This window comes from Dipodomys spectabilis, unplaced genomic scaffold, assembly GCF_019054845.1.
Source record: "Dipodomys spectabilis isolate Male_0828 unplaced genomic scaffold, ASM1905484v1 ptg000772l, whole genome shotgun sequence".
NCBI classification, from domain to species: Eukaryota; Metazoa; Chordata; class Mammalia; order Rodentia; family Heteromyidae; genus Dipodomys; species Dipodomys spectabilis.
In genome coordinates this window covers 148,099-172,638 of record NW_024871449.1, presented here as the reverse complement: position 1 = coordinate 172,638, position 24,540 = coordinate 148,099, and the positions used below count along the sequence as shown (strand labels likewise).

The window sequence follows — 24,540 nt, the reverse complement described above, 5'->3', positions numbered from 1 at the left end:
TAGCACAAAGGTCTCAGCACTGGCACACACAGCACAGTAGACAGATAGTGAGCTGAGAAAGCCAGTGGCTCTTCTGCACTGCACAGGGTCTGGCGGGAGGCCACATCTCCAACACCAAGTCCACCCCTCCGAGGCAGGCACCGAGCCTACACCTACAGCGGCCGGGACTCCACACTAACAGAGGCCAGCTCAGGGAAGAGAGACACAGTTTGGTCTTCAGGGGCAGCAAGCCACCCTCTCCTGGGCCTGATGGTCCTAGACAGAGCCCCAAGGCTGGCCTAATGTATGATCTTCACAGGCCTTCCATGGGGAGGGGACCACTCTCCCCATTCCTGATGCGAGAAGAAAGTGGGTGCTGGGTGAAGACTTCAGCTCAACAGCCACCACCAGGGACCCCACCCTCCGGCCCCCCCCATGACTATTTAGCCTCCTCTGGAAATGCAATCCTGCTGGCCTCTGCGGATGCCATCTTCCTAAGCAGACGGCAGCCTAGATGAGGCTGATGTGTTGACTGTGTGCTACTACTGAGAGGGACAGGCTAGGCGGCAGAGCCATGCTTTGATGGCCCTACTGAGACATGATGGAAACCAGCACTGGGGGTGACCCGAAGGGTCCCTTGTCCCCACTCTGCTGCCCAGCCACCATGCGGTGAGCAGCTCTGCTCCACCACGCACCGTAATGGAAATCTAATAAAAACCGAGTGCCAGGTGCCAGTGGCTCACGCCTGTAACTCAGGAGGCTGAGATCTGAGGACCAAAGTTTCCAGCAGCTGCGCTGGAGCATCCCTGAGATTCTTATCCCCAATTAACTACCAAAAAGCCAGAAGTGAAGCTGTAACTCAAATAGTAGAGCACCGTGCTCGAGTGGGGGAAAGAGCTAAGGGACAGTGCCCAAACGATCAGCTCAAGCTCCACTGCTGGCACCAAAAAACCCTCCAAAGGAACAACTCTGAGGTCAGGTCGATCTCTCTTCCTTGTAGTTCATCACCAGCCTCGGGGCAGGAGGTGCACACGGGGCACGGCCCTTGAGCGGGCTGAGGGGACAGGAGAAGGCGGGCCTCACCCCATCCGCTGTGCAGCACCCTGGCTACCTGAGCCTTGCTGCAGAAGGGTAGGGAAGACGGCCAAGCTCCATTTCTTTGTTGTTTTTTTTTTTGGTCCGGTTGTGGGGCCTGAACTCTGGGCCTGGGCTCTGTCCCTCAGCTCTTCAGCTCAAGGCTAGCGCTCTACCACTTGAGCCACAGGGCCACTTCCAGCTTTTGTCTTTTTGCTTATGTAATGCTGAGGAATCGAACCCAGGGCCTCAGGCATGCAAGGCAAGCGCTCTACCACTGAGCCACCTTCCCAGACCCCCAAGCTCCATTTCTTTACACGCCCATTGTAACCCAGCAGACAGGCTCCGGGCCTTCCAAGGCTAACGACGGAGCCAGGTCTGGGCCCCAGCTGCTCCTGCCACCGTTCCTTAGATGCAGATGCCAAGAATGAGGGTCCCTAGCACCAGCCCGACACTCAGTGTTGGACAGCTGGGTCATATCCTTCTGCTTCAAGTTTTCATGGACGCCCCCAGCCCCACACGGGCGTCATGGACGCGCCCACACGGGCGTCACGGACGCCCCCACACAGGCGTCATGGACGCCCCCAGCCCCACACAGGCGTCATGGACGCGCCCACACAGGCGTCATGGACGCCCCCAGCCCCACACGGGCGTCATGGACGCGCCCACACGGGCGTCACGGACGCCCCCACACAGGCGTCACGGACGCCCCCACACAGGCGTCATGGACGCCCCCAGCCCCACACAGGCGTCATGGACGCCCCCAGCCCCACACGGGCGTCATGGATGCACCCACACGGGCGTCATGGACGCCCCCAGCCCCACACAGGCGTCATGGACGCGCCCACACAGGCGTCATGGACGCCCCCAGCCCCACACAGGCGTCATGGACGCGCCCACACAGGCGTCATGGACGCCCCCAGCCCCACACAGGCGTCATGGACGCCCCCAGCCCCACACAGGCGTCATGGACGTCCCCAGCCCCACACAGGCGTCATGGACGCCCCCAGCCCCACACAGGCGTCATGGACGTCCCCAGCCCCACACAGGCGTCATGGACGCGCCCACACAGGCGTCATGGACGCCCCCAGCCCCACACAAGCGTCATGGACGCCCCCAGCCCCACACAGGCGTCATGGACGCCCCCAGCCCCACACAGGCGTCATGGACGCACCCACACAAGCGTCATGGACGCCCCCAGCCCCACACAGGCGTCATGGACGCCCCCAGCCCCACACAGGCGTCATGGACGCGCCCACACAGGCGTCATGGACGCCCCCAGCCCCACACAGGCGTCATGGACGCCCCCTGGCCCCTGTCCTGACTCAGGATGGCCCTCATAGCTAACCCCGCACTGGAAACAAGCACACACCGAGGTGCTGGGCCATCCTGGAGCTAGTGCCCAGGGCACCAGTCCTGAGTCACTGGAGGAAGCTCCCCTGCTGTCCCTCCCCACAGGCCAGTTTCCCAGCCCTGGCCAGTGGTCTGGGGCTCACCCCAGCCTTGAGGTCAGAGGACATTCCCGCAGGTAGGCTGGGCAGCAGGGCCCGCATTCCTGCACAGGTGCGCCAGTTCTAACCATTGGCCTGGAAAGCACAACGGCTGGCAGGCCTGAGGTGTGCGACCGCCCCCAGCCAGCATGGAGTATTCATCAGGCGCAGCAACTCCAAGCAGAACAGAGAGGCTGCCTTCCGTGTCAGCGGCCCTGGGGAAGGCAGCTAAAAATAGACAGGAGGTTGAAGATGAGCCTCGGTGGGGGTAGGGACGAGGCTGGAGTGGGAGGGGCCGCAAGCACAGGCATGTGGCCGTGTGCAGCCCACGTGTGCGCTCCTGTTGCTGGTCTCTAAGCGTGCACCAGGGAAAGCCAGCCAGAGCTGGAAATCCCTCCTGGGGAGTGCAACCGGCCCTCCCGGCTAGTCTGTTTTCATCAGTACAGGTGGGCCCCAGAGACGCCATCCTTCACAGTGGGAACACTCTAGATCCCCAGGAAGACCAAGGTGCCTCCGTCTCGCTCCAGGCAGGCCCCGCACCCCACCCTCTGCTGGGGTCAGCGTCCCTCTGTCCTCGCCTGCTCCCGGCAGAGGCCCAGCCTGGAGACCAGTCCCTTGGGGTCTTATACTGCATAGCCGGGGAGGGCAGGGTACCACGTTCTCCTGGCACCTGTGCTGAGAAACTGAAGGGAGGGGCCTGGGAGCGTGCTGCCTATGGTGAGGAAGGAGGCGCCACCGCTCAGGGCAGGCACCACCATCTGTAGACCAGACTCCACTGACCTGCACCAAAGCCTTGTCAAGATGGCGTCCCAGCATGGGGGATGACCTTGGTCTTATGCCCATTTGTGTGAGTGCTGCAGGCCACACCCCTATGGGTATACGCAAGAGGAATGGCCCAGATGTTCCAAGGCTAGCCCCTGGCCCTGCCCTATCAGTAGCCACCTCCAGATTCTGCTTTCTGCCCCCGGCTGTCTGTCTGTGCCCTGCACAGCCCTGATGTCCTCCCTCCCGGTCTTCCTGTCATCATTCTTCTGTTAGGATGAGCGCTCGGGAAGGAGCGGTAAACTGGCAGGAAATGATGACCTGACTGGGCCTCATGTATGATGCCTGTGGCAGGTTCTACACCCGGTACAGCTGTGCAGACAAGAAAACCAAGGCACACACAAAGTTCACGCAGGTCACACAACTGCTAAGAGCTAGGGCCCTGAGGAGAGTCCAGGCAGCGGGACGCCGCTCAGCACCCACATGGGCCCAGCAGCGTGTGCAGCACTGCTGCACCGGCCTGGGGATTTTCACCCAGGGTGGGCCCAGCTCGGTGCCCAAGGCAAGGAGGTGGCTTGAAAGCTCAGTTCTCCACGCTACATTCCAGGGTCTGGCTTGTTCTGCACCAGGTGATCCACAGGCTAAAGCCCCTGTATGAGCCCTCTCCTTGGGGTCCCCAAAGGCCCCTTGAAGGCATGGAGGACTAGAGATCTGAAACACAGCTGTCAGTCAGGTCAGAGCAACACCAGGAATCCCAGGTAACCTGCACCTTCAGGCCAGCAGCGGCCGGTGTGCCCAGGCTCGCCCGGCAGCCAGTGGGGCAGAGCTCACAGGCCTCTCCGCAAGCTCATGAGGTGCTCCTTCCTCAGACCTTGCCCCATCTGCCCACGGCCTGAGATCTAAGTCCAGGGAGTGGCCAGGCCTGGGCCACACTCTGACCCCCCCAGATGGGTCCTGAACCTGAGGACGCACACTTACCACAAGCTGCGGCACAGGCAGCGGTTTGCCCTCCTGGCTCAGGGACACATAGGTGAAGAAGGCACTGGCGGCCCGGTAGCGTTTCTGTGAGTTGTCTACCACAGGGTCAGCGTCCACCAGGACCTCAATTTCCATGGACTTATTGCTCGTGAAAGTCATGCGTCCGGAAATGGTGATAACACAGCCTACGAGCAAGGGAAGGAGATGTTAGGAAGCGGCCTCTGCCCCCACGGGTGGCTGGGAGAAAAGAGCATGGCTGAGGACGGTTAAAAGACACGTGGTTAGGAGACATGGGCAGCAGTAGCACCAGGACACCAGTATGACAAACCATTAGAAGGCACCATTAGTAGCCCATGTGTGTTCTATGTTACGTGCCAGCCATTTCCTCTGCCCTCAGTCAAGTCCTTCCTTAGGGCGCATCTGCAACCCGCCCTTCTCTCTAAAGACTTGCTGGTGCCCACAGGGCCACACCATGAAAGCACCTTTTGAAGCCTTCATTCTCCACACTGGACTGACACAGTCATGCTGTCAAGCTGACTGTGGTCCTAGGACTCTCCTGAGCCACCTCCTGCTCCGGCCCATGCATCCCCTCCCTGCTCCCATCCTGGGGGGTCTCGGTGTCCACTCAGCCTTTCCGCTGGCCTTGCCCAGGCCTGAGGCTTTGTCCTCTGAGCCGCTGGACTGAGCTCAGGCTCACTGCTTCTTGAACCTCACAGTCTTGTGGGTCCCTTGGGTTCCTTTTTCCCTCAACCCTAAGTCATCCATTCTGGATTTCCCACACCCCTGGGCATGGGGTTCCACCTGGGCCTTTGCTCTAAGACCTGGACCCTTCTGTAGCCTTGGCTGCCCCTGATCTCAGCACAATCTCTTAATCTCAGCTTTCAAGGCTCTGCGTGGCTGCTATAATGGGTAGGTGAGGACCTATGCTCGAGTGAGGGGATAGGGGCCTGGCGTGAGCGCACCGCTGGCACTGCCACCGTGAGGGCTTCCAGAGCAAGGCCTGTGCCTGACTGTCAGCTCCCCCCACGCCCAGCACGGCCTCCCTGACCGCGCAGCCCCTGGACCTAGTATTCAGGCCCTTTGAGACCCCATCTCCCACACCAGCTTTGAGACAGGCCCCACAAGACACACTTAGAGACCCAGAGAGAGAAAGAGAGAGAGTCAATGGGGGCAACACAGGCTACTCTATGTTAACAAGAACCAGAAAGTTCTATGCCACATTCAACTTCATACTTACTAGGGGTGCTGTGTGCGGGATACGGCCATTTCTGGGAGAGAAGGAAGGAGCCACACGGTCAGTGGCCGGTGGCATGATGGGCTGTGGTGCACAGTCACATGGTTGCACATCCCTAGACACACGCCAGGACAGATGCCCCCACACCGAGTGTAGCCCAACCTCCAACTCAGGGGCTGGGAGGTGACCTGGCCATCCTTGAGTCCTGTATCTCCCTCCCCAGATACCTAAGCAACACCCTGCTCACTGAGGACCCACGAGCGGAAACCTCTGAGGAAGTCTGCTGGCCTCTTCCCTCCGGTATGTCACAAATCTGAAGAAGGCCCAGGGCGGAAGTGGCTGTGACACAGAGCGCCCAGGGGGGCTCGCAGAGCCCTGGACACAGAGCATCCAGGGGGGCCCGCAGAGCCCTGGACACAGAGCGCCCAGGGGGCCCACAGAGCCCTGGACACAGAGCGCCCGGTGTGTGGGGGGGGAAGGGCGCAGAGCCCTGGACAGCCTCGATGCTGCGTTCACTTCCTACCAATACCACGTCAACCACCGCCTCTCGTGAGCCGTCGTCTTCCAGTGCAAGCCTCAGCCTGACCCTAGTGGCAGACTCGGACAGCCACACGGACAGCCACTTTGGAGCAGAACGGTGATCTGGTTAGCAATGGGCTGAGACTGAACTTGAAACTTTGGAGTCAAGAGACAAATTCCGAGTCTCAGTGGCCAAGGAGGCGGAGCCTCGCTTCCACTATTCTTCATAATGGCGTCTCCTGCGCCCAGACCACCTCCTCCCTCCACTGTGGGCTGGATCCCCCTCCGCGGCTCAGCTCAAGCCTCCCATCCCAAGACTTGGCCTCTTCCTCCACCGTGCCATCTATAAGGGCCTTCCCGCCTTGTCTGCAGCTAGCTCGTCCATCGCGGACGTCCATATGTCCCTGGCCAGAGAGCTGCCTGGGCTGTGCTGCTGTGCGGAGCCCCAGGCTCCCCCCACGCCACCTCAGTGTCTGCATCAGAGTGGCAGCCCTGGAAGAGGCGAGGGTCCGCGCATCCAGCTCAGAGGGTGGCCAGGAGGGCGCCCCATGCAGGGACATCCTAGACAGGACGCCACCGTGAACGAGGAGCTGTCCACAGGTCGACAGGCCGCTTCTGCAGAACCCAGCCCATGTTCTTTTCTCTGCACGGTTGAATGAAGACCATGGGCTGTGGCAAGACAGGATTTAGAGCTAGCATCTCCAGCTTGTAAAGAACATGGACGGCAGACCTTAAAATAGGCCATCCCTTCTCCCCGGGTCCCAGACGTGACACTGAGATATGACTGCGCTCTGCCTGGGAAAGCCTGTGGCTGGGCTATAGCTCAGCATGCCCATGCATGACCCTGGATGTGGAGACATGGCTGTGCCCCAGGGGCCCTAAGCTATACAGAACCTTCTCTCACATAGGATCTCTGCCAGAGTCCTGCCCACACACTTCCGTTGACGTGAGTTGGACAGGAAAAGGCAGAGCTCATGAACATGTGGTGGCCATGTAAGTGAACTGTGGTCTGTGGTCCTCAGAATGATGGTCCCGGAGATGCCCACCTCCTAATTGCTGGAGCCTAAGAACCCCTTCACAGATGGGGTTAGGCTAAGGACCTTAAGATGGAGAATAACCCAGATGAGACAGGAGAGCCCATGCAAGAAAGTAGAAGAAGAGATCAGGGATATGCCATGATGGAAAGATGGCTAAAGATGCCACATGCCAACCTAGAGGTGGGGGATGGACCAGGTGCCAAGTCATTAACATGGGGAACACAGAGGGATGGAGTCTCCACCGAGAGCCTGCCCTGTGGCACCTGGTAAGACTACATTAGAGTTCTTTTTTTTTTTTGGGTCCAGTCGTGGGGCCTGAACTCTGGGCCTGGGCGCTGTCCCTCAGCTCTTCAGCTCAAGGCTAGCGCTCTACCACTTGAGCCACAGCGCCACTCCCGGCTTTTTTCTTTTTGCTTATGTGGTGCTGAGGAATCAAACCCAGGGCCTCAGGCATGCAACGCAAGTGCTCTACCACTGAGCTACCTTCCCAGCCCCTACATTAGAGTTCTGACCCCCTAGAACCGGCAGGTAGCCCAATCTGTTTAATCCTAAAAAAGAACACAGCTACCCAGGTTGGAGGGTAAACCGGGCAGTTCTGATGTGGCTTACTGGATTTCTGGCTGTTGCTTGTCTTAATTAGAAGTATAATGACAACATCAGGAACATGAGTACTTTGTGAAGCTCCAAGTATTTCTTTAGTTTTTGGGAGCCAGGTCGGTCTTGTCCAAGCATGGCCCGAGCTGCTGGGCACGTGCTCCACCTGCTTCAGCCTCCCAAGGAACTGGAACTGTAGGCTTTGTACCATGTCAGGCAAGTACTCTACTACTTGAGCCATGCCCCCAGCCCTTTTCTTCCTATTTTGGTTTTAAGATAGTTCTTGATATCTCCACCAAGGCTGGTTCTAACTCATGACTCTCCCCTGCCTCTGCCTCCCGAGTAGCTGGGATTATGGGCATATGCTACCATGGCTGGCTGTACTTTTCAATCCAATGATAACCAACAGTCATGTGGGTCATGCCGTTAAAACAGAGGGCAGAGTCGCACGAGGCAGGAGATTGCATCAGGCTCTGCTGATTCCCAAATTCAGTAGGAAAACTGAGCCTGGGTGAAGGCCAAGGAGGAGCTCAGCTCTAGGGTTCAAAAAGCAGCTCCCACACAGCACCTAAGGTAGGCAGTGCTGCGTTTGATCCCCAAGGGCTGAATTCCACCTCTGGTGCCGTCAGATGAGGCTAGAGCGCCAGCTGGGGGTTTGTGGGTGGCGCGAGCCCAGTGGCTGCGTGGCTGCCACAGCTCCCGTGCCACCGCCATGGGAAGCCAGGGACAGAGCTGGCTGTCAGCAGTGAACGACTCTAGCTAAGCTAGGAGGACAAACATAGCAAGTAGGCTGAGTTGTGAATGGCAGATACTGTCTGCTTTTAAATGCCAGGGAGCCGGCAGGGGGCGGGGCGCCGCGAGGCTGGCAGATGCCCCGGCCGACGCCCCCAGAGACGGCCGGGCTCCCAGGCAGCAGCCAGATTTGCAGCAGTACGCCAGGGATTTGGAAAAGAAAACAAAATAATAAAAAGTAGTGGTTCCCAAGCCTGAGAGGTTGGCAAGTGCTCCCAAGTTTATGAAGAGAGCGGTGCCTGCCCCGCAGCCCTGCCCCACAGGGACCTCCTAAAGGGCCAGGCCCCGGGAGATCGTGTCTCCACGAGAACTTCGACTTTAGGTTTTCTTAACACTCCCAGCCCCACTGCTTCAAGGTAGGTCCCCCTTTAACGTTTATTTTATCATTTATTTATTGTCTGTCATGGGGCTTGAACTCTGGGCCTGGGCGCAATCCCTCAGCTCTTCAGCTCAAGGAGAGCACTCTAATGCTTGAGCCACAGCACCACTTCCGGTTTTCTAGTGGTTTATTGGAGATAAGAGTCTCACGGACTTTCCTGCCTGGGTTGGCTTTGAACCATGATCCTCAGATCTCAGTTTCCTGAGTAGCTAGGATTACAGGCATGAGCCACCAGCACCCAGCTTTTATTTTATTTTATTTTTGTCAGTCGTGGGGCCTGAACTCTGGGTCTGGGCACTGTCCCTCAGCTCTTCAGCTCAAGGCAAGTGCACTACCACTTGAGCCACAGTACCACTTCCAGTTTTCTGGTGGTTAATTGGAGATAAGCATCTCATGGACTTTTCCTGCCCAGGCTGGCTTTGAACAGCGCTCCTCAGATCTCAGCCTCCTGAGTAGCTAGGATGACATGTGTGAGCCACCAATGCCCAGCTCAACTTTTAACAACTGCCTAGGCATTGTAACCTCTCCACTGGGGGCAAAAACTGGAGCAAGACCTGGAAAGAGCACATCACATTCCCATGGTCTGGCTTCATCACCTGCCCTGGGTGACATAGGCTGTGCCACCCACTGGGTGGCTCCTGGCCTTCTGTACTGTCCTGGGATCCCCCCACCCCTGTCCCTGGCCTCCTGTGGTCCACTGCCCCCGGCATCCATGCTGTGGGGAGCTTGCAGTGGCTTTGCAGGCAAGGCGGCAGGTCTCCAGACACTCCTCCCAGCTCTCGAGAGCCCGGCACACACCTGCCAAGGAATCACCTGGAACACCAGGCTGATCATGGGTACCACGCGTGGGCAGCCACTGATGGAAGCTGAGAGAAAGGACAGGTGGTGGTAAGAGAGAATGCCAGAGTAGGCGTGTACTGGCCCTAGCCTGGGCCCTAGACTAGAGCAAAGGCGCCCTAGAACTACGTTTGCAAACAATGAGTGTGCCGCCCTGCCAGGGGCCTGGGCAGCCAGCATGGTCAGAAGCCATGCTGAAATCTTTCCTTGTCTGAACGCTGATCCTGGATTTGTCCACCTGGGTACAGCAAGCCAGCTCTCTGCACACATTTTGCCTGGCCAACCTCAGTCCTTGATCATGGATGAGTGACGATACAAAGCTGCAAGTGACTTTCTGGTGGACACCCCTCCTGCTTGGGCCACCGTGGCCTGGCGTGAGGCTGCTGCACAAAGGACTGCTCTTCTGCATGTGACATGTGGCTGAAGGGAGCTACCACAGAGCCCTCTCCCCTGAGACTTGGAGAAGTGTCTACCCAGGGAGGACAGGTCAGATCAGAAGCAGTAACTCCACTGGATTTGCTCTCCTCACCAGGCCAGATGAGTGCTCATCTCAAAACTGTGGCCCATTCTTCTGTGGCTCTGAGCAGTCTCTCTCCAGGCTGGTCTCGAGGGAGAAGGACCTACATCCGCATGGGCACTGAGTGTGGGAATGGGGTATGAGGCATGGTCCTACCAAAGGGAGCGAGTGAGCCCAGAGAATCAAACATCAAGGGCAGAAGATTGAGCAGTGCGTCTCCCTAGTCATTCATGTGCATGCATGACTGCAGACAATAACCTCATTTGGAATAAGGTTGTGCTGGTTTTGTATATTAGTCCTGGGGCTTGAACTCAGGGCCTGGGCGCTGTCCCTGAGCTTTTTCTGCTTAAGACTAGAGCTCTATCACTTGAGCCACAGCTTTACTTTTGGCTTTTCTTTTTTTGTTGTTGTTGGTTAATTGGAGATAAGAGTCTCACAGACTTTCCTTCCCAGGCTGGCTTCAAACCAGGATCCTCAGATCTCAGGCTCCTGCGTAGCCGGGATTATAGACATGAGCCACTGGTGCCGGGTAGGAATAAGGGTTTTTGCAAATGTAACTGAGGTAAGGATCTCAAGATGAGACAATCCTAGACCCCAAGTCCGAAGCATGTCTTCTGAAAAACAGACAGGCAGTGACTGATGAGCTGTGGCCACAGGCCAGGCAAGCCAAGGGATATGCAGAGTGGGAAGAGGCAGGTGGGTCTTCACTAGAGACCCAAAGGGATGTGCTCATGCAACACCTTGGTTTCAGATTTCTGGGCTCTCAGATCCAGAACTGAACCTGTTTATGTGCAGCCTGTGCTGTGGTCCCTGGGAACCAACCCACAGTTCTTTCATAAGCCCCACAGGCCGCAGACAAATCACAAGGCAAGGGTTGGGCAGCCAGCAGTTCTGCAGGCTCTGCTAATGTCACCTTACCCTGGACTCTGATGTGTCACACCTCTGCTGGAGTGCTGGCAGGTCAGCCCTGCAAGCCTTGTCTACGATATAGCAGGGAGGGAGGAGTGGACTAGCCAGGGACAGTGCCCAGAGCCAACGAGGACTCAGGTGACGCTCTGCACCTTCCTGTAAGAACAGTAGGCACGGGCCGAAGACAGCAGTGCCCTGTGCCTTGAAGCATTCAAGACAAAGTGCCACAACCCCACCTGAGCCATGTGGATGGAGACGTGGCTCTCTGGCCATTCCCAGGCAGGCTCCTGTGCTGAACACTGCTCCTGACCCACAGTGACACTCTTCTAAAGACAACAAACAAGGTGTAACAGCGTCTAAGGGCCGGGGACGCGGGCACAGAAGTAGGTCAGACTCCACATCTGCTATTTCAGTCTGGCCCAAATTTCCTCATATCCAAAACAAGACGTCACCTAGGAAAACAGCAACCCTGTCTGTGCTCCCCAAGTGTCTCTCAGGGTCCCAGGCCAGAGGTGCAAAGGCCAAGGCTGTGGCAGCCAGGGAGAGCAGGCTGCAGGGGGCAGGGCCTCCCTTGAGCTCTTCAGCTGTCCTGGCCTCTGTGAGCAGCTCAGCCACCAGGCTCTGTGCAATCTCCTCAGTGCACATGGGGCGCCTTGCAGAGGTCAGGGTTTCTAGAAACGAAGGTGTCCTCTGTGGCCCAGATAAATCCACCCTTAGATGGGAAGTCTATCTTCCCAGGCCCCATCTGAACTACCTAATGTTTTCTAGAGGGCTGAAATAACCCTAGGAAACCCATCCAATTCCAGTGTTTTTGTTTTTGTTTTGCAGATATTGGGGCTTGACTTCAGGGTCTAGGCACTGTCTCTTAGCTTTTCCTCTCAAGGTAGTGCTCTACCACTTGAACCTTGGCTCCACTTCTGCCTTTTTGCTGTTTAATTGGAGCTAAAAGTCTCCTGGGCTGGGCATGTAATCATAAACTTCACATCTCAGCCTCCTGAGTAGCTAGGACTGCAGGTGTGAGCCACTGAGCTCCTTCAAGGTGGTTTCTGGCTGTTGCTTAGGCAAGTCTCTCTTCTCTTAGTGGTTCTAAAGCCACATGTGGACAACTGAGCAAATCAAGTTCCACGGAAACCAAGTACTTCCACCACTGTGAGTCTGGATCTGTATTTGACAGTAGTTTCCTAAGCGGTGGCTCTAGAAAGTCGTGGAATCACACCACACCACCACGGGAGGAGATTCTTTTTCCCAAAGGCTTCTGCCACCCAGTACCCAAGCACCCGGCACTAGCACCCAGAATACTGGAGAGCCTGAGGACAGGGCAAAGCCAATTCCGAAGTGATGCTGTATTCTAGGCTGCCAACATGCACGGTTGGTTAGGAAGGGATCCTGGAAAGCAGAGGTCAGTGATGCCGTCTGTCCCGTCCCCTTCCCACCCTAAAGCCCCAGGCACCATAGGCTAAGCACAGCATACCCTGCTCTCAGTTACGGAACTGCAAACTGCTGGTTTTAAGGAGTTCATGCTGGACTTCAGGCAGGCAAAGGCTGCCATCATGCTGGTGTTGCAGATTTCCCCAGATTGAAAAATTAAGCCAATAAAACACTAGCTGCACCGTGTGTTCATAAAGACAAAGCAAAAAGCTCTGCCTTGTTTCCCGTGGCACCCCAGCAGACGCCAGGCTGAGCACAAAGGGCGCGGAGACCAGGGACCCCGTAGCCCGAGGGCCACCACCCCCTCTTCTCCCCAGGAGTCTGGTACCTTTTCGGATCTTATCATGGAAATTAATGGCGTCCACAGAAGCTGTCACTATGTTGGTTTTGCAGTGGCGAGCAGCCACGATCCCAGCCACCTCATCCATGAGCTTCATGGTGACACCTGTGGAGAAAGGGGCCAGTGGCAGGTGAGACTGGGGAGGGGGGCTAGTTCACACCCTAGGAAGAAGCTCCCCTCCCCCCAGCAGGGCTGCGGCTGGCTGTGGGTGTGCCACACGAGAGCGAGGCACTCCGTGGCTCTCATTTGAAATTTTGCTCTCCGCGGAGCTTCTGAACATGGCCCCAGCTGACACTGAAGGTCCCTGAGCAATGACAGCCCTTGCGCTGTCCTTCCCCGACACCCCTTTCTGCCCACTGGAGGGCTACAAGGACGTGGTGCTCAGGCCCTCAGGCCTAGTGACATCGGGAAAGGTGCCCCTGGGTCCTGCCAGTCCACACCGTGGACGGAAATGCCCAAAAGCAGCAGGAAAACACAGTGGGCAGAAACCCATACACATTTTACCTTTCTCTGATTATCATAGCCGAACAAGGGAAACAACTCAAATGTACACAAAACAAGACCTATCTATGCAGCACAGAAGGACTCACGTGATACACCCAGCAACATGGAGGACCATGAGCTGATGGGCCACCCCATGACCTGCCAGGTCAGGGGACTAGGCAAAGAATGGATTCTATGGGTCCCAAGAGACAGGGAGTAGACATGGCTAAAGGGAACAGGGCTTCTTTTCCAGGTGATGGAATGTTCCAGAATTGACCATACAGGCTGGGCAGGTTTCCTAAGCCAAAATCTAAAATGATCCAAAATAATTTGTCAGTTGTAGGGCTTGAACTCAGTCAGGGCACTGGCACTGTCCCTGACCCTTTTGCTCAAGGCTAGCAATCTCCCACTTTGAGCCACAGCTCCACTCCCAGTTTTTGAGTGCTTAATTGGAGATAAATCTTTTTTTGGGGGAGGGGGTCCGGTTGTGGGGCCTGAACTCTGGGCCTGGGCACTGTCCCTCAGCTCTTCAGCTCAAGGCTAACACTCTACCACTTGAGCCACAGCGCCACTTCCAGCTTTTTGCTTATGTGGTGCTGAGGAATCGAACCCAGGGCCTCATGCATGCAAGGCAAGTGCTCTACCACTGAGCCACCTTCCCAGCCCCTTGGAGATAAATCTTTTTTTTTTTTTGGTCAGTCGTGGGGCTTGAACTCTGGGCCTGGGCGCTGTCCCTCAGATCTTCAGCTCAAGGCGAGCGCTCTACCACTTGAGCTACAGCACCACTTCCGGTTTTCTGGTGGTTTATTGGAGATAGGAGTCTCACAGTCTCTCCTGCCCGGGCTGGCTTTGAACCGCGATCCTCAGATCTCAGCCTCCTGAGTAGCTAGGATTACAGGCGTGAGCCACCACGCCTGGCTTCTTGGAGATAAATCTTAAGGGGACTTTTCTACCCAAGCTGGCTTTGAACCATGATCCTCAGATCTCAAGTTTCCTGAGTAACTAGGATTACAGGCATGAGCTTTTTAAATTTTTTTTAATATCACAAGTAAACAATTTTTGTATTATTTCACACAAAAGTATTAAAGACACTGTCTGATAGGGATGTAAGTATCTCCACTATGAAAACAGTGGCTAAGCATTGTAGCTCATACCTGGAATCCCAGGTATTTCAGGAGGCAGGGATTGGGAGGATTATGGTTTGAGGTCAGTCCAGGCAAAAACTTGGAGAGATTCCACTGGCTGACATACCTGTAAATCAAGTGACCCTAGGGCATACATAGGAGCATCACAGTCTGAGGCCAACCCAAGGCAAAAACAAAAAACAAAAAAACAAAACCCTATGGGGAAAACAACTAAAGCAAAAAAGGACTGGAGGCATAGTCAGAGGATGAAGCACCTGTCTAGAAAGTGCCACCCCTGAGTTCAAACCCCAGTTTAAACAAACAAAAATCACTGGAAACAGAACGACCATATGACATGACCCAGCAATGCTGCTATTAGTAGGGCATAGATCCAAAGAAAATGCAATCATTACACCAAGAGCCACCTGTTCTCCCACGTTCATTTGTAACACTATTCATAAGAGAAGCAACTGAGATGTCCATCATGAATAAATGGCAACTTGACACCATGGATTACTAGTCAGGCATAACAAAGAATGAGATCCTGTCATTTGCAGCAATGTAGACGGCACTGGAGAATATTCCGTTGAGCGGAATATGCCAGGTACGGAACAACAAATATCACAGGCTCTCACTTCTATATGGAGGCTAAAATCATTGGCAGAAAAGTTCGTAAGACTTCTTTCTAACTCGGCTGGGCACAATGGTGTGCACCTCTCACCCTAAACTATATGCAAGGCTGAGAGTAGATGGACTGCAATTCCAGGCAATCCTCGTTACAGAAAGGTCCTGGAGCCTTCCTCTCAACAGAAAGAAGCAGGGTGTGGTGGTACACGCTTGTCACCCCAGCAGTGATTGGAAGCCTAAAAGAGGCACATTGTGTTCGGGTGTGTGTCCATGCAGGAAGCCAGATCCTATCTCAAAAGTAACCAGTGAAAAACAGGGCATGGCTCAGCAGTAGAGCATGTGTGCAAACTCCAGTGACTCCAAAAAAAGGAGACAGGAACGGATCTGTTAATTAGTTACAGATTAATTGCAATCAAGCATTAAGCCCTCCCTCCCCCCCTGTTGCCAGGGAGAAGCAGGCCTATGTGCTGCACATGCTGAATTGAGACCCACTTGTCGCCTGTCACAGGAAATGAGGTCATGAGGCCGGCGCAGGAGTGGCTCTCACACCACGGGGAAGTGCTTGCCTGTAAAGCTTTCCATCACCCATGCCCCATCCATGACCGCATAAACATCGCCATGTGTCCAGTGACATGGGTTAAATTCTGTCAAAACAGAACAGCCCTGTGCTTGGTTCAAAGCTGCCTGTCCAGCTGGCATGCCGCCACCCAAAGGAGCCACCAGCCCACCTTGCTTTCCTGCCCACCCGCCCGCCCGCCTGCCCATGAATCAAACTACCAAGTGCCAAGCTTGTCTACAATGCCTCTTCCAGGTGCCCACAGGAAGCCCCTCACTGTTTCCAGTTAGGCACAGTGAGCGCCAACATCAAGAAAATAACTTGAGCAAATTACAGTCCACTGTGGGCCGTGCGCACTTCCCAAGATCAGTAATTTAAAAGATGACAACAAAATTGTAGATTTGCTGTCTTTGGAGACTGCACTCGCTTCAGGAATTATGGGAAGGGGAGGGGGAACCCAAAAAACAACAACCAGAACTGGTTGGCCACTAGCATGTAGATAAATACTGGGTACCAAAGATATTTTTGAATCTAACATTTAACTGCTTACAGGTTTTTGTTTTTTTTCCTCTTAAAGTATTGACAACATGCTGACGGGATTAAAAATAGCGGCTTCATGTTCCTTTCCCGGGCCGCAGGCTGCGCCAGCCGAGCCTGGAGCCCGCGGTGCTGCCCACTCAGAGGGCGGGGATCTGAGATGCCCCCATTTCTATATTTAGCCCCAACTGGCAAGTGTGGGTGCCAGCCTCCTATATTAAGCAAATGATAGTAAGTTTATCTTATTTCTCACATCCCACCTTCGGCAGAGGCAAGAAGTTATTTGAAGACGCAGGTGAGGGCGGGCTCCCAGACACTCTGGCTTCTCCTCTGGGTCCTATTACCGGGTGTGCGTGCTGTGAACTGGGACCAAGGAATTCCTGGCACAGGAATCTAATTAAGTTCGTTAGTCAGGGTTATTTTTGGCAATTAGTGCACAATGGAGTAAGGATGAGTTTCTAAAGATAGTAACAGAATGTTAGAAGTAGGAGCTGTGGCCAAGTCCCAGGTGGCGCTGAACTGCGGTTCCCGCATGCCTGTGAGCATCGCGGAGCCGGAGCCGAGGCCAAGTCTGCCTGGCAACAGGGCCTCCAGCCATGAACTGGGAACGCAGGGAAGTCAGGTAAAGCTCCAGCAGCACCATGGCAGTGCAAACAGGAGGTGGGTATACCTGCAGAGCTGGTGTGGAGGGACAAACCAGTGGGTGGTCTCGGCCTCAGTCCAGAGTCCAGGAAAGCAAGGGTGATGGTTCAACATCTGGGGAGCATTTGGGCAGGTCATCAATGTCCTTCCAACAGCCTGGACTGGGGAAGACCGGGCTGGGGTGCCAGGGTGCATCTGCCACAGTAGCTGATAGACACAGCCAAGGATGAGCAAGGGCTGATTCATGCAGCACCCAAAGAGGCGCTCACACAAATGCCATGCCACTCCAGAAGCGAGTGTAGGCTACTCAGCTTTAGAGGGACAGTGAGCTGGCCAGCAGGGCCCCTGGGCTAGAGTGGCCAAGTCCACATCCAACCATGGAGGAGCCCAGGCTCCAGTGGGCTCACACCTCTGCCCCCAGAGCCTCTGTATGGACATAAAGACTGCGCTTCAGAGCTCCCGCTGCAGAGCAGTGTCTTCAAACACCAAAACTTGCAGAAAAGAGACCTGGAGGACCACGCTTCTCACGCAAGACTGTTCTTCCTGAGAAGGCAAAGCCAGCAATGCTCAAGCCAGTGTGTCTTGGCTCACCTGTGGACCTGACCAGAAGCTCCTCAAGAGCTCCAGCAGGCTTTCCCTTCTCCATTCCCTGCCCAGGCTTACCATAGTGGCTCAAGCCAAAGAGGGCTCACAGTAGAAAGAGAAGAGAATCTGCACCTCGATCTGTTTTCTAGAGAGCGAGAGGGGCTCTTGCTGCTGCAGAACACAGTTCTCACAACTGCCCTGAGAAGCACAGTACATGGCCTAGTCCTTCAGCCTTCTCTGCCATCTTGCTCTGGTGCCCAGTCCTGCTACTCTTCAGGTTCCAGCTCAGCTGAGCAGCCCCAGCCTCAGCCCCTAGGGCAGTGTGTGAGCCCCACAGCTGCTGGACAGATGCTGCACTGCTAGTCAGGGGAGGGCCATTTCTGCAGCCCCCATGTCCCTTACGCTGGGACACTGGGCCAGCCCTGGCTCATCACGTGCCAGCACCGTCCAGCCTGGCTGGCACGCTCCCTGGGTGGTGCTGACTGCGCTCTCGCCAGGCCCTGCCCTAAGTGAGACGCAGTGCCCAGGCGGGCAGAAGCCCCACTGTGCATATGCGTGCTCTGGGTTGTGGAGGAAATGAGAACGGCGGTAAGTGCTTTGGAACAGAAGTGAGCAGGGCCAGGAATGAAGATGGGTCAGTGCTTCACACTGCACGCTGGGCAAGTTCCTGTCTTTCCTTCACAGATGGGAAGAAATCATAGCCACTGGGCGGTTGGTTTGAGGACCACAACTGGGGACAGAGCCCACAGAGCTCCATGACCCTGGCATGGCAGGGAGGGAAATGGTAGAAGGAGACCCCACCGATGGCAGGGAGGGTAAATGGTGGAAGGAGACCCCACTGTCGGCAGGGAGGCCTTGGGGAGGGAGATGAGCTCGGGGAGGGGCTGGGAGGGAAGAAATGACCCAGATAAAGACCTGTGGCTTCATCTCCAGGGCCCTGAACAGAGTTTGTCTGAAAAGATGGTGTGGGACGCTGTCCAGCAGTGAGGGGGCGCCCAGTGGGGGTCAGCACAGTTCATGGCCACAGTTTGGACCAGACAGTGACAGGATAGGGAGTGAGAGTTCAGATTCTGACGTGCAGGAAGGTGGGAGTGGAAGACAGGCTGAGAGGTGAGGAGGAGGGCTCCAGAACAGGGCTGAGTCTGGGACCCCTGCAGGAAGCCTGGCTGGGCTGTTCAGGGTACGAGGTGGGGGGTGGGGGTGGGGAGAGGAACCACAGATCTCCCTGTCTAGCATCACATCTGAGAGGCCCTGCCGGTGTGCAGGGGAGAGGCTGGGGCAGGAACCACCAATGCAGGGGGTCAGGGTGGTGGGGAGAGCAGTGGTGCAAGAAAGGCCTTGGGATCATTAAGGCAGCAGGAGCAGCACAGGGACAGAAGGGGCAGCAGCAAGGTTAGGAGGAATCAGGGAGGTTCTGGGGGACAATGACAAGGAGATGCATCTGCACTCTGGCTTGCGCAGGAGGCTGGGCAGGTGATCTTGCCCGGGAAGTGCCAGGGGCAGGATGGGGAGTGAGGGGGCACGGAGTGCCAGTGCCAATAGCTCAGAGGCCCTGGGCCACTAGGGGGAAGTGCCCGAGCGGCTGGGAGGAGACAAGCCTCCCCTGCCTCCTGTTGCCATGTCTGCCTGGATGGGATGAGGGGGCCCTTGGACAGCTGGACGAGTAGAGCCCAGTGACACTGGCTGAGGAAAGGCTTCTCGGCAGTCACTAGCCATTATGCTTTTCCAGAAGTGAGTTAACACAGAGCCAGGGGTGGGCAGCAGGTGGGCAAGACTGCCGTGGGAACGTGGGCACACACCTTCACACCCACAGACTGTTAGAAGAGGGTGCCCTCTGCAGACAAATGCTACAGACAATGTAGCAACAGCGAGCGAGCGAGCCCGGGACCCTGTGTTCTACAGACAACGTAGTGACAGCGAGCGAGCGAGCCTGGGACCCTGTGTTCTGCAGGCAGCAATCCCTGCAGGGCTGGCAAGTGACAAGCTGACCCCCGACTCAGGTGCCCACTCTGTGATGAAGGCCAGGAGGACAGGAAGGGGGTGAGGACAAACTCATAGCCACAATCGGCACAGAGTGCCAGGAGAGAATCCAGCCGCTGGCTGGCATAACTGCCTGACCCTGAAAAGGGGAGCTATCTGTAGAAAAGGGATAGCAACACACACCTAGCCAGGTCAGCATGAAGGGGGACTTGCAGGAGGTGGGGACCAGCACAGGATACGCGCTGGGACAGTTCGATGTCACGAGGATGTGGTTCTGGGCAAGCAGTAGGAGCAGGGAGGGAGAGGGGTGCAGGCAAACACAGGGAATCCGAGAACCAAGACAGCCTCTTGGCCTTGAGTCTACTCTCCTCCTTTCCGTGGGTGGATTTTGTTATTCTTTTCCCAGTTCCAACACTTAGGTATTTTTAATTTTTCTTTTTAAGTATCATAGGCTCAAAGCTATCCACCCCACTTGTGCTCAGAGAACATCTTTATGCATATCCTCCAGATTCTGAGAAAGCACCCTCCTTTTTGCTATGTGAAGTCCAGACTGCTTGCTCTTGGCTCCATCATCTCTCAGGGGGCAGCTCGGCTTCTAGGTGTAATGCTCTTGTTCTGGATGTCCAGGCTCCATGGTCCCACTTCAGGGAATTGGTAATTTTGTGTGTGTGTGTGTGTGTGTGTGTGTGTGTGTCTGTGTGTGTGTGTGTGTGTGTGTGTGTGTGTCGGTCATGGGGCTCGAACTCTGGGCCTGGGCGCTGTCCCTCAGCTCTTCAGCCCAAGGTGAGAGCTCTACCACTTGAGCCACAGTACCACTTTCAGTTTTCTGGTAGTTCATTGGAGATAAGAGTCTCATGGAGTTTCCTGCCTGGGCTGGCTTTGAACTGCGATCCTCAGATCTCAGCCTCCTTTGTAGCTAGGATTTCAGGTGTGAGCCACTGACACCCGGCTGGGAATTTGTAATTTAAATGCTCATTGTGGTCAAAATTACATCATCACATTTCATAAACACTCCACTTGATTCTCCATGGAACACTCTCTCCTCGCTCTCTGTAACAACAAAACTAATAAGGTAATAATAAAATGATGCAAACAGATCTGGGCATGGTGGTGCCAAGAGCCACTCTGGAGGCAGGGGCAGGAGTAGCACTCGGGCCTAGGACTGAGGCCAGCCTGGAAAGCACAGCAAGATCCTGCCTCAAAAATGAAAAACACCTTGACTGCCACTTCCAAATGCCACTTGCTTTCCCTGCATTACTTCATCTAAGAAAAAGAAACTAAGTCCCAAGGGGTGAAGTCAGGGCTGTGATTCCAGGGGGCGCCCACACAGCACACAAGTCAGAAAGGAATGGGCAGGTGGGGAGATCTGGGGCCACAGCCCTGGTGGGTAGCCCCTGGCAGCCTCGGCTGGGCCATAGTGAGCTAGGAGCTCCTGGGATAGACAGAGAAGAGGATGGGTGACAACTCTGGGAGTCAGCTGCAGGGGGTGGGGAAGCGGGGGTGGGGGCAAGAAAGCCCTCAGTTCTCACTCCTCACAGGTACCTGTGCCGGTACCGGACTGCACGAGTCCAGCTCTCCCCCGCCCCAGGCCCTAGGCCCACTGCTGTGTGAGCCCCGCAGGCTCGGACTCAGGCTAGGTGACACCTCAGAGGGATCTGCAGAGCGGAGGGAAAGGGTGTGAGGACAGCCACAGGTTTGTTGACACAATACACATCCTCGCTGTGGGCTCTGAGTCATCAGAAGCACCAGGCACTCCTGATTAAAGATGTAGCCCTGGCCCGGGCTGCACATCACAGCCTCATAGCCTCTAGAAGAGCAGAGCCTCTGAATACAGGCCCAGATGATTTCTAAGGCTCAGGCAGGTTTAGGGAAAGGCCTTATCCCCAGCTCTCTGCCACAGCCCCACTTCTGCCCCCAGCATCAGAAACTGTGACCAAAACTCTTGCCTCGAAGAGGCTCCTGGCGTGTCTGCCAGAGATCCAAAAAATGATCCATCACACTGTTGTTCTAAGACAGACAGCAACCCTGCCCTGCCCTTCCTCACATACCCTGAGTAGCGAGGCCCAGATCGTCCCGAAGGGACCAGGCTGACATAGATATGCCAGACACCTGCAAAGACATGCGGTGGCCCAGGTCCTGACCAGGTCCTGGGGCAAACAGACAGTTCCTGAATCCTACCTAACGGAAACCTCCCAGCACTCTTCCTGTCCCAGTTCCTAAGGTCCTCTCATGGGGTCAAGGATGGTCACCGTGGCCTGTAGGACATGGCCACTTTTGTCAAAGGTATGAAAAAGAGCATAGCAGCCAGCACTGTGGCTCCTGCCTGTACTCCCATTCAAGAGACAGCATCATGAACCGGGTGCTGGTGGCTCACGCCTGTCATCCTAGCTACTCAGGAGGCTGAGATCTGAGGATCGTGGTTCAAAGCCAGCCTAGGCGGGAAAAGCAGTGAAAACTCTTATCTCCAATAAACTACCAGAAAACCGGAAGTGGTGCTGTGGCTCAAGTGGTAGAGCGCTCTCCTTGAGCTGGAGAGCTGAGGGACAGTGCCCAGGCCCAGTGTTCAAGCCCATAACCGACACACAAAAAAGAGACAACATCAGGAGGATCAGGAGGTGGAGGCCAGACTGAGCTATGTACAGAGACCTAGTCAAAAAAAAAAAAAGGCTCCGAGCTTCTTCCTAAAGGCTATCCAGGCAGATGACAAGAGTACAGAGTTCAGAACCCTCTTGAGAGGGAATGCACTGACAGTCTGAGGGGAGGTCCCTCTCCCTTCTCTCCAGGGTAGAAATCTGTAGCACTGGTGCTGCTCCCAATTAGCCAAACACCGCCCACCTGCCAGGGGTCCCGGCCAGCTGTGTGGGTGGGCCAGGGGTCTCCCATGAGCCTTGCAGGATGAAGGATAAGGCTGGGTATCAATCTCAGTGGAAATAAAAGCCCAGCACACATTCACTAGGTGCAGTGCCTATAATCCTAACTACTCAGGGGGCTAACATCCGAGGATCTGTTTGAAGCCAGGACAGGAAGTCCATAAGCCCTATCTTTAATTAACCACCAAAAAGCTACAAGTGGAACTATGCTCAAGACTACTATCCTCAAGCAGCATAGTAGTCTTGGGCAAAAAAGGTTCAGAGATGGCCTCCGGGCCCTGAGTTCAAGCCCAAGGACTGGCAACACATACACGACCAGCACACAACAGTAACTCTGTCAGCAGAGGGAGAAGGGACTGGATCTGAGGGTCTGACAACAGGCGAACAGCACTGTGGTGAGGGCAGGGGCGGGGCGCCTGCAGCAGAAGCAGGGGCAGTGTCCTCTGAGGTAAGACAGCAGCACAGGAGGAACCCAAGGTCCAGAGAGAAAAGTCCCAGAAATCTGCACTAAGAGGCAAACTCTGTCATGCAGTGAGCCTGCTGGGAGTGTCTGGGTGGCAGAGCCGGGGCTGCAGAACACAGCGCTCTGCTCTGCAGCTGCAGCAGCACCTTGCAGACTTTGGGAGACAGGTTCAGCTCCCAGTCTTCTCAGCCCAGCCCACTGCCGTCGTGACCTGCTGAGCTACAGCTGTGATTCTCCAATGTGACCACACATCAAGTGGCTGCCTGGTGGTGCCCGGGGCAGGGAGGCTGTCACATGGTGTCACACACAGTTGGCTGGAAGGTTAGAGATGGGCCAAGAGGCTGGAGGCCAGCGAGGGGAAGAGCAGGTCTGCAGATAGCGGAGGTGGGAAGAGCAGGTCAGCAGATAGCGGAGGTAGGGGAAGAGCAAGTCAGCAGATAGCGGAGGTGGGAGAAGAGCAGGTCAGCAGATAGCGGAGGTATGGCCAGAACAGGTGGCACTCCACCAGAACAGGTTTGCAGAGGTGTGACATTCAGGAACACGACCCCATGCCAGGGACCATGGCCCACAGTGCCATGTCAGCCCTGGACAGCTCGTGCCTGCACCGTCATGGAAATCCCACCCCCTTCCTTGCAGAAGCTGCAGTCTGGGCCTCTCCCAGCTGAGTTGGGTAGTAGGGCTGCCTTTCACAGAAGCCACTGGCAACCTACCAAAGTCAGCACAGGAAAACCAAAGACCAGAGTCAGGACTGGCCACCCTGGCCCCAGGCAGAAGATGCCCCTGGATTCCACCTATGGTTCCCAGACCGCAAGGACCATCTCCTTCCAGCCACCGTCACCTCCACAACCATGGCAACGAGTGATGAGACAATCAGGATTCACGCAGCTTTTCAAAGCGCCACAGCCCAGAACTGAGAGAGTGTAGCCGGTATCCCCATTGGGTCAGCAGTCTCTCTTGTGACTGGTGTCTGCTAAGTCAAGTGGACAGGACCCAGTAGTAAGACCACAGGTGACGGTACCTAGGAGACTGCAGGTGATGGTACCTGAGAGACCACAGGTATGACAGTACCTGGGAGCCCACAGGTGATGGTACCTGGGTGTTTGGGGCACCATCTTTACTCTCATTTATTCCTGGTCAGTTTCCAGGCACAAGAGAGATGATTAGACCTGGTATAATTGCTAAGCATAGCTTATAAATTGTGCATGCAAATTTGAAATGCCTATAAAAATAGACACTAAATATTAGAAAGCTGTGCTTCTCAATGGTTTTCAAAGGATTCCTCAATCCCCGCATCTGGCTGATGCCATCCAGTGTGGAAAGCAAGAGAACTGGACTGAGGCCATACCAAGGCCATACCTGGTGAAAAGCTGCCGACACACACACACACAGCAAAACACTGCAGCACAGAATTTGGCAAATTTCAGGTAAAGTAAGAGCTATGTAAAGCCCAAGGACAATTTCTCATGGTGATAAAAGTCTGGGCTTAGCAGAGGAGCTGCTGCCCCCTGGAACTGGAGGCCAGCAAGGTGGGAATGGGGAGAGCTCACGAGCCTGATGTTTTCAGTATTTGAGTAGAAACATACTCCAATTATCTATGTTCCTGTGCCTATCTGAAAATACCATTTGTCATAGGTGGAATTTCCCCTGAGAAGGACCAAGTCAGTCAGACCAAAGGGGCATGCAGCCAGCATTTAGAGAAAACAACCATAAGACTGAAAAAGAAAACTCAGAAAAAGGGATCAATTAAAAAGAAAAAAGAAGAAAGCAAATTTTAGGCTGTGGCAGTGGCTTATACCTGCACTTG

The 24,540-nt window shown here is 55.3% G+C and overlaps 1 protein-coding gene across 5 annotated transcripts in view; it reads right to left on the bottom strand.

Annotated features, from left to right (window-relative positions):
• The window catches only part of Acot7 (acyl-CoA thioesterase 7), a 94,002-nt gene that overhangs the window by 8,641 nt on the left and 60,821 nt on the right, over positions 1-24,540 (bottom strand). For all 5 annotated transcript variants that reach the window (XM_042672802.1, XM_042672806.1, XM_042672801.1 and 2 more), the window contains exons 7-8: positions 12,858-12,974; positions 4,284-4,468 (exon numbers count right to left, since the gene is read on the bottom strand). In XM_042672802.1, coding sequence (XP_042528736.1) covers positions 4,284-4,468; positions 12,858-12,974 — 302 coding nt within the window. The remainder of the gene's footprint in view (positions 1-4,283; positions 4,469-12,857; positions 12,975-24,540) is intronic.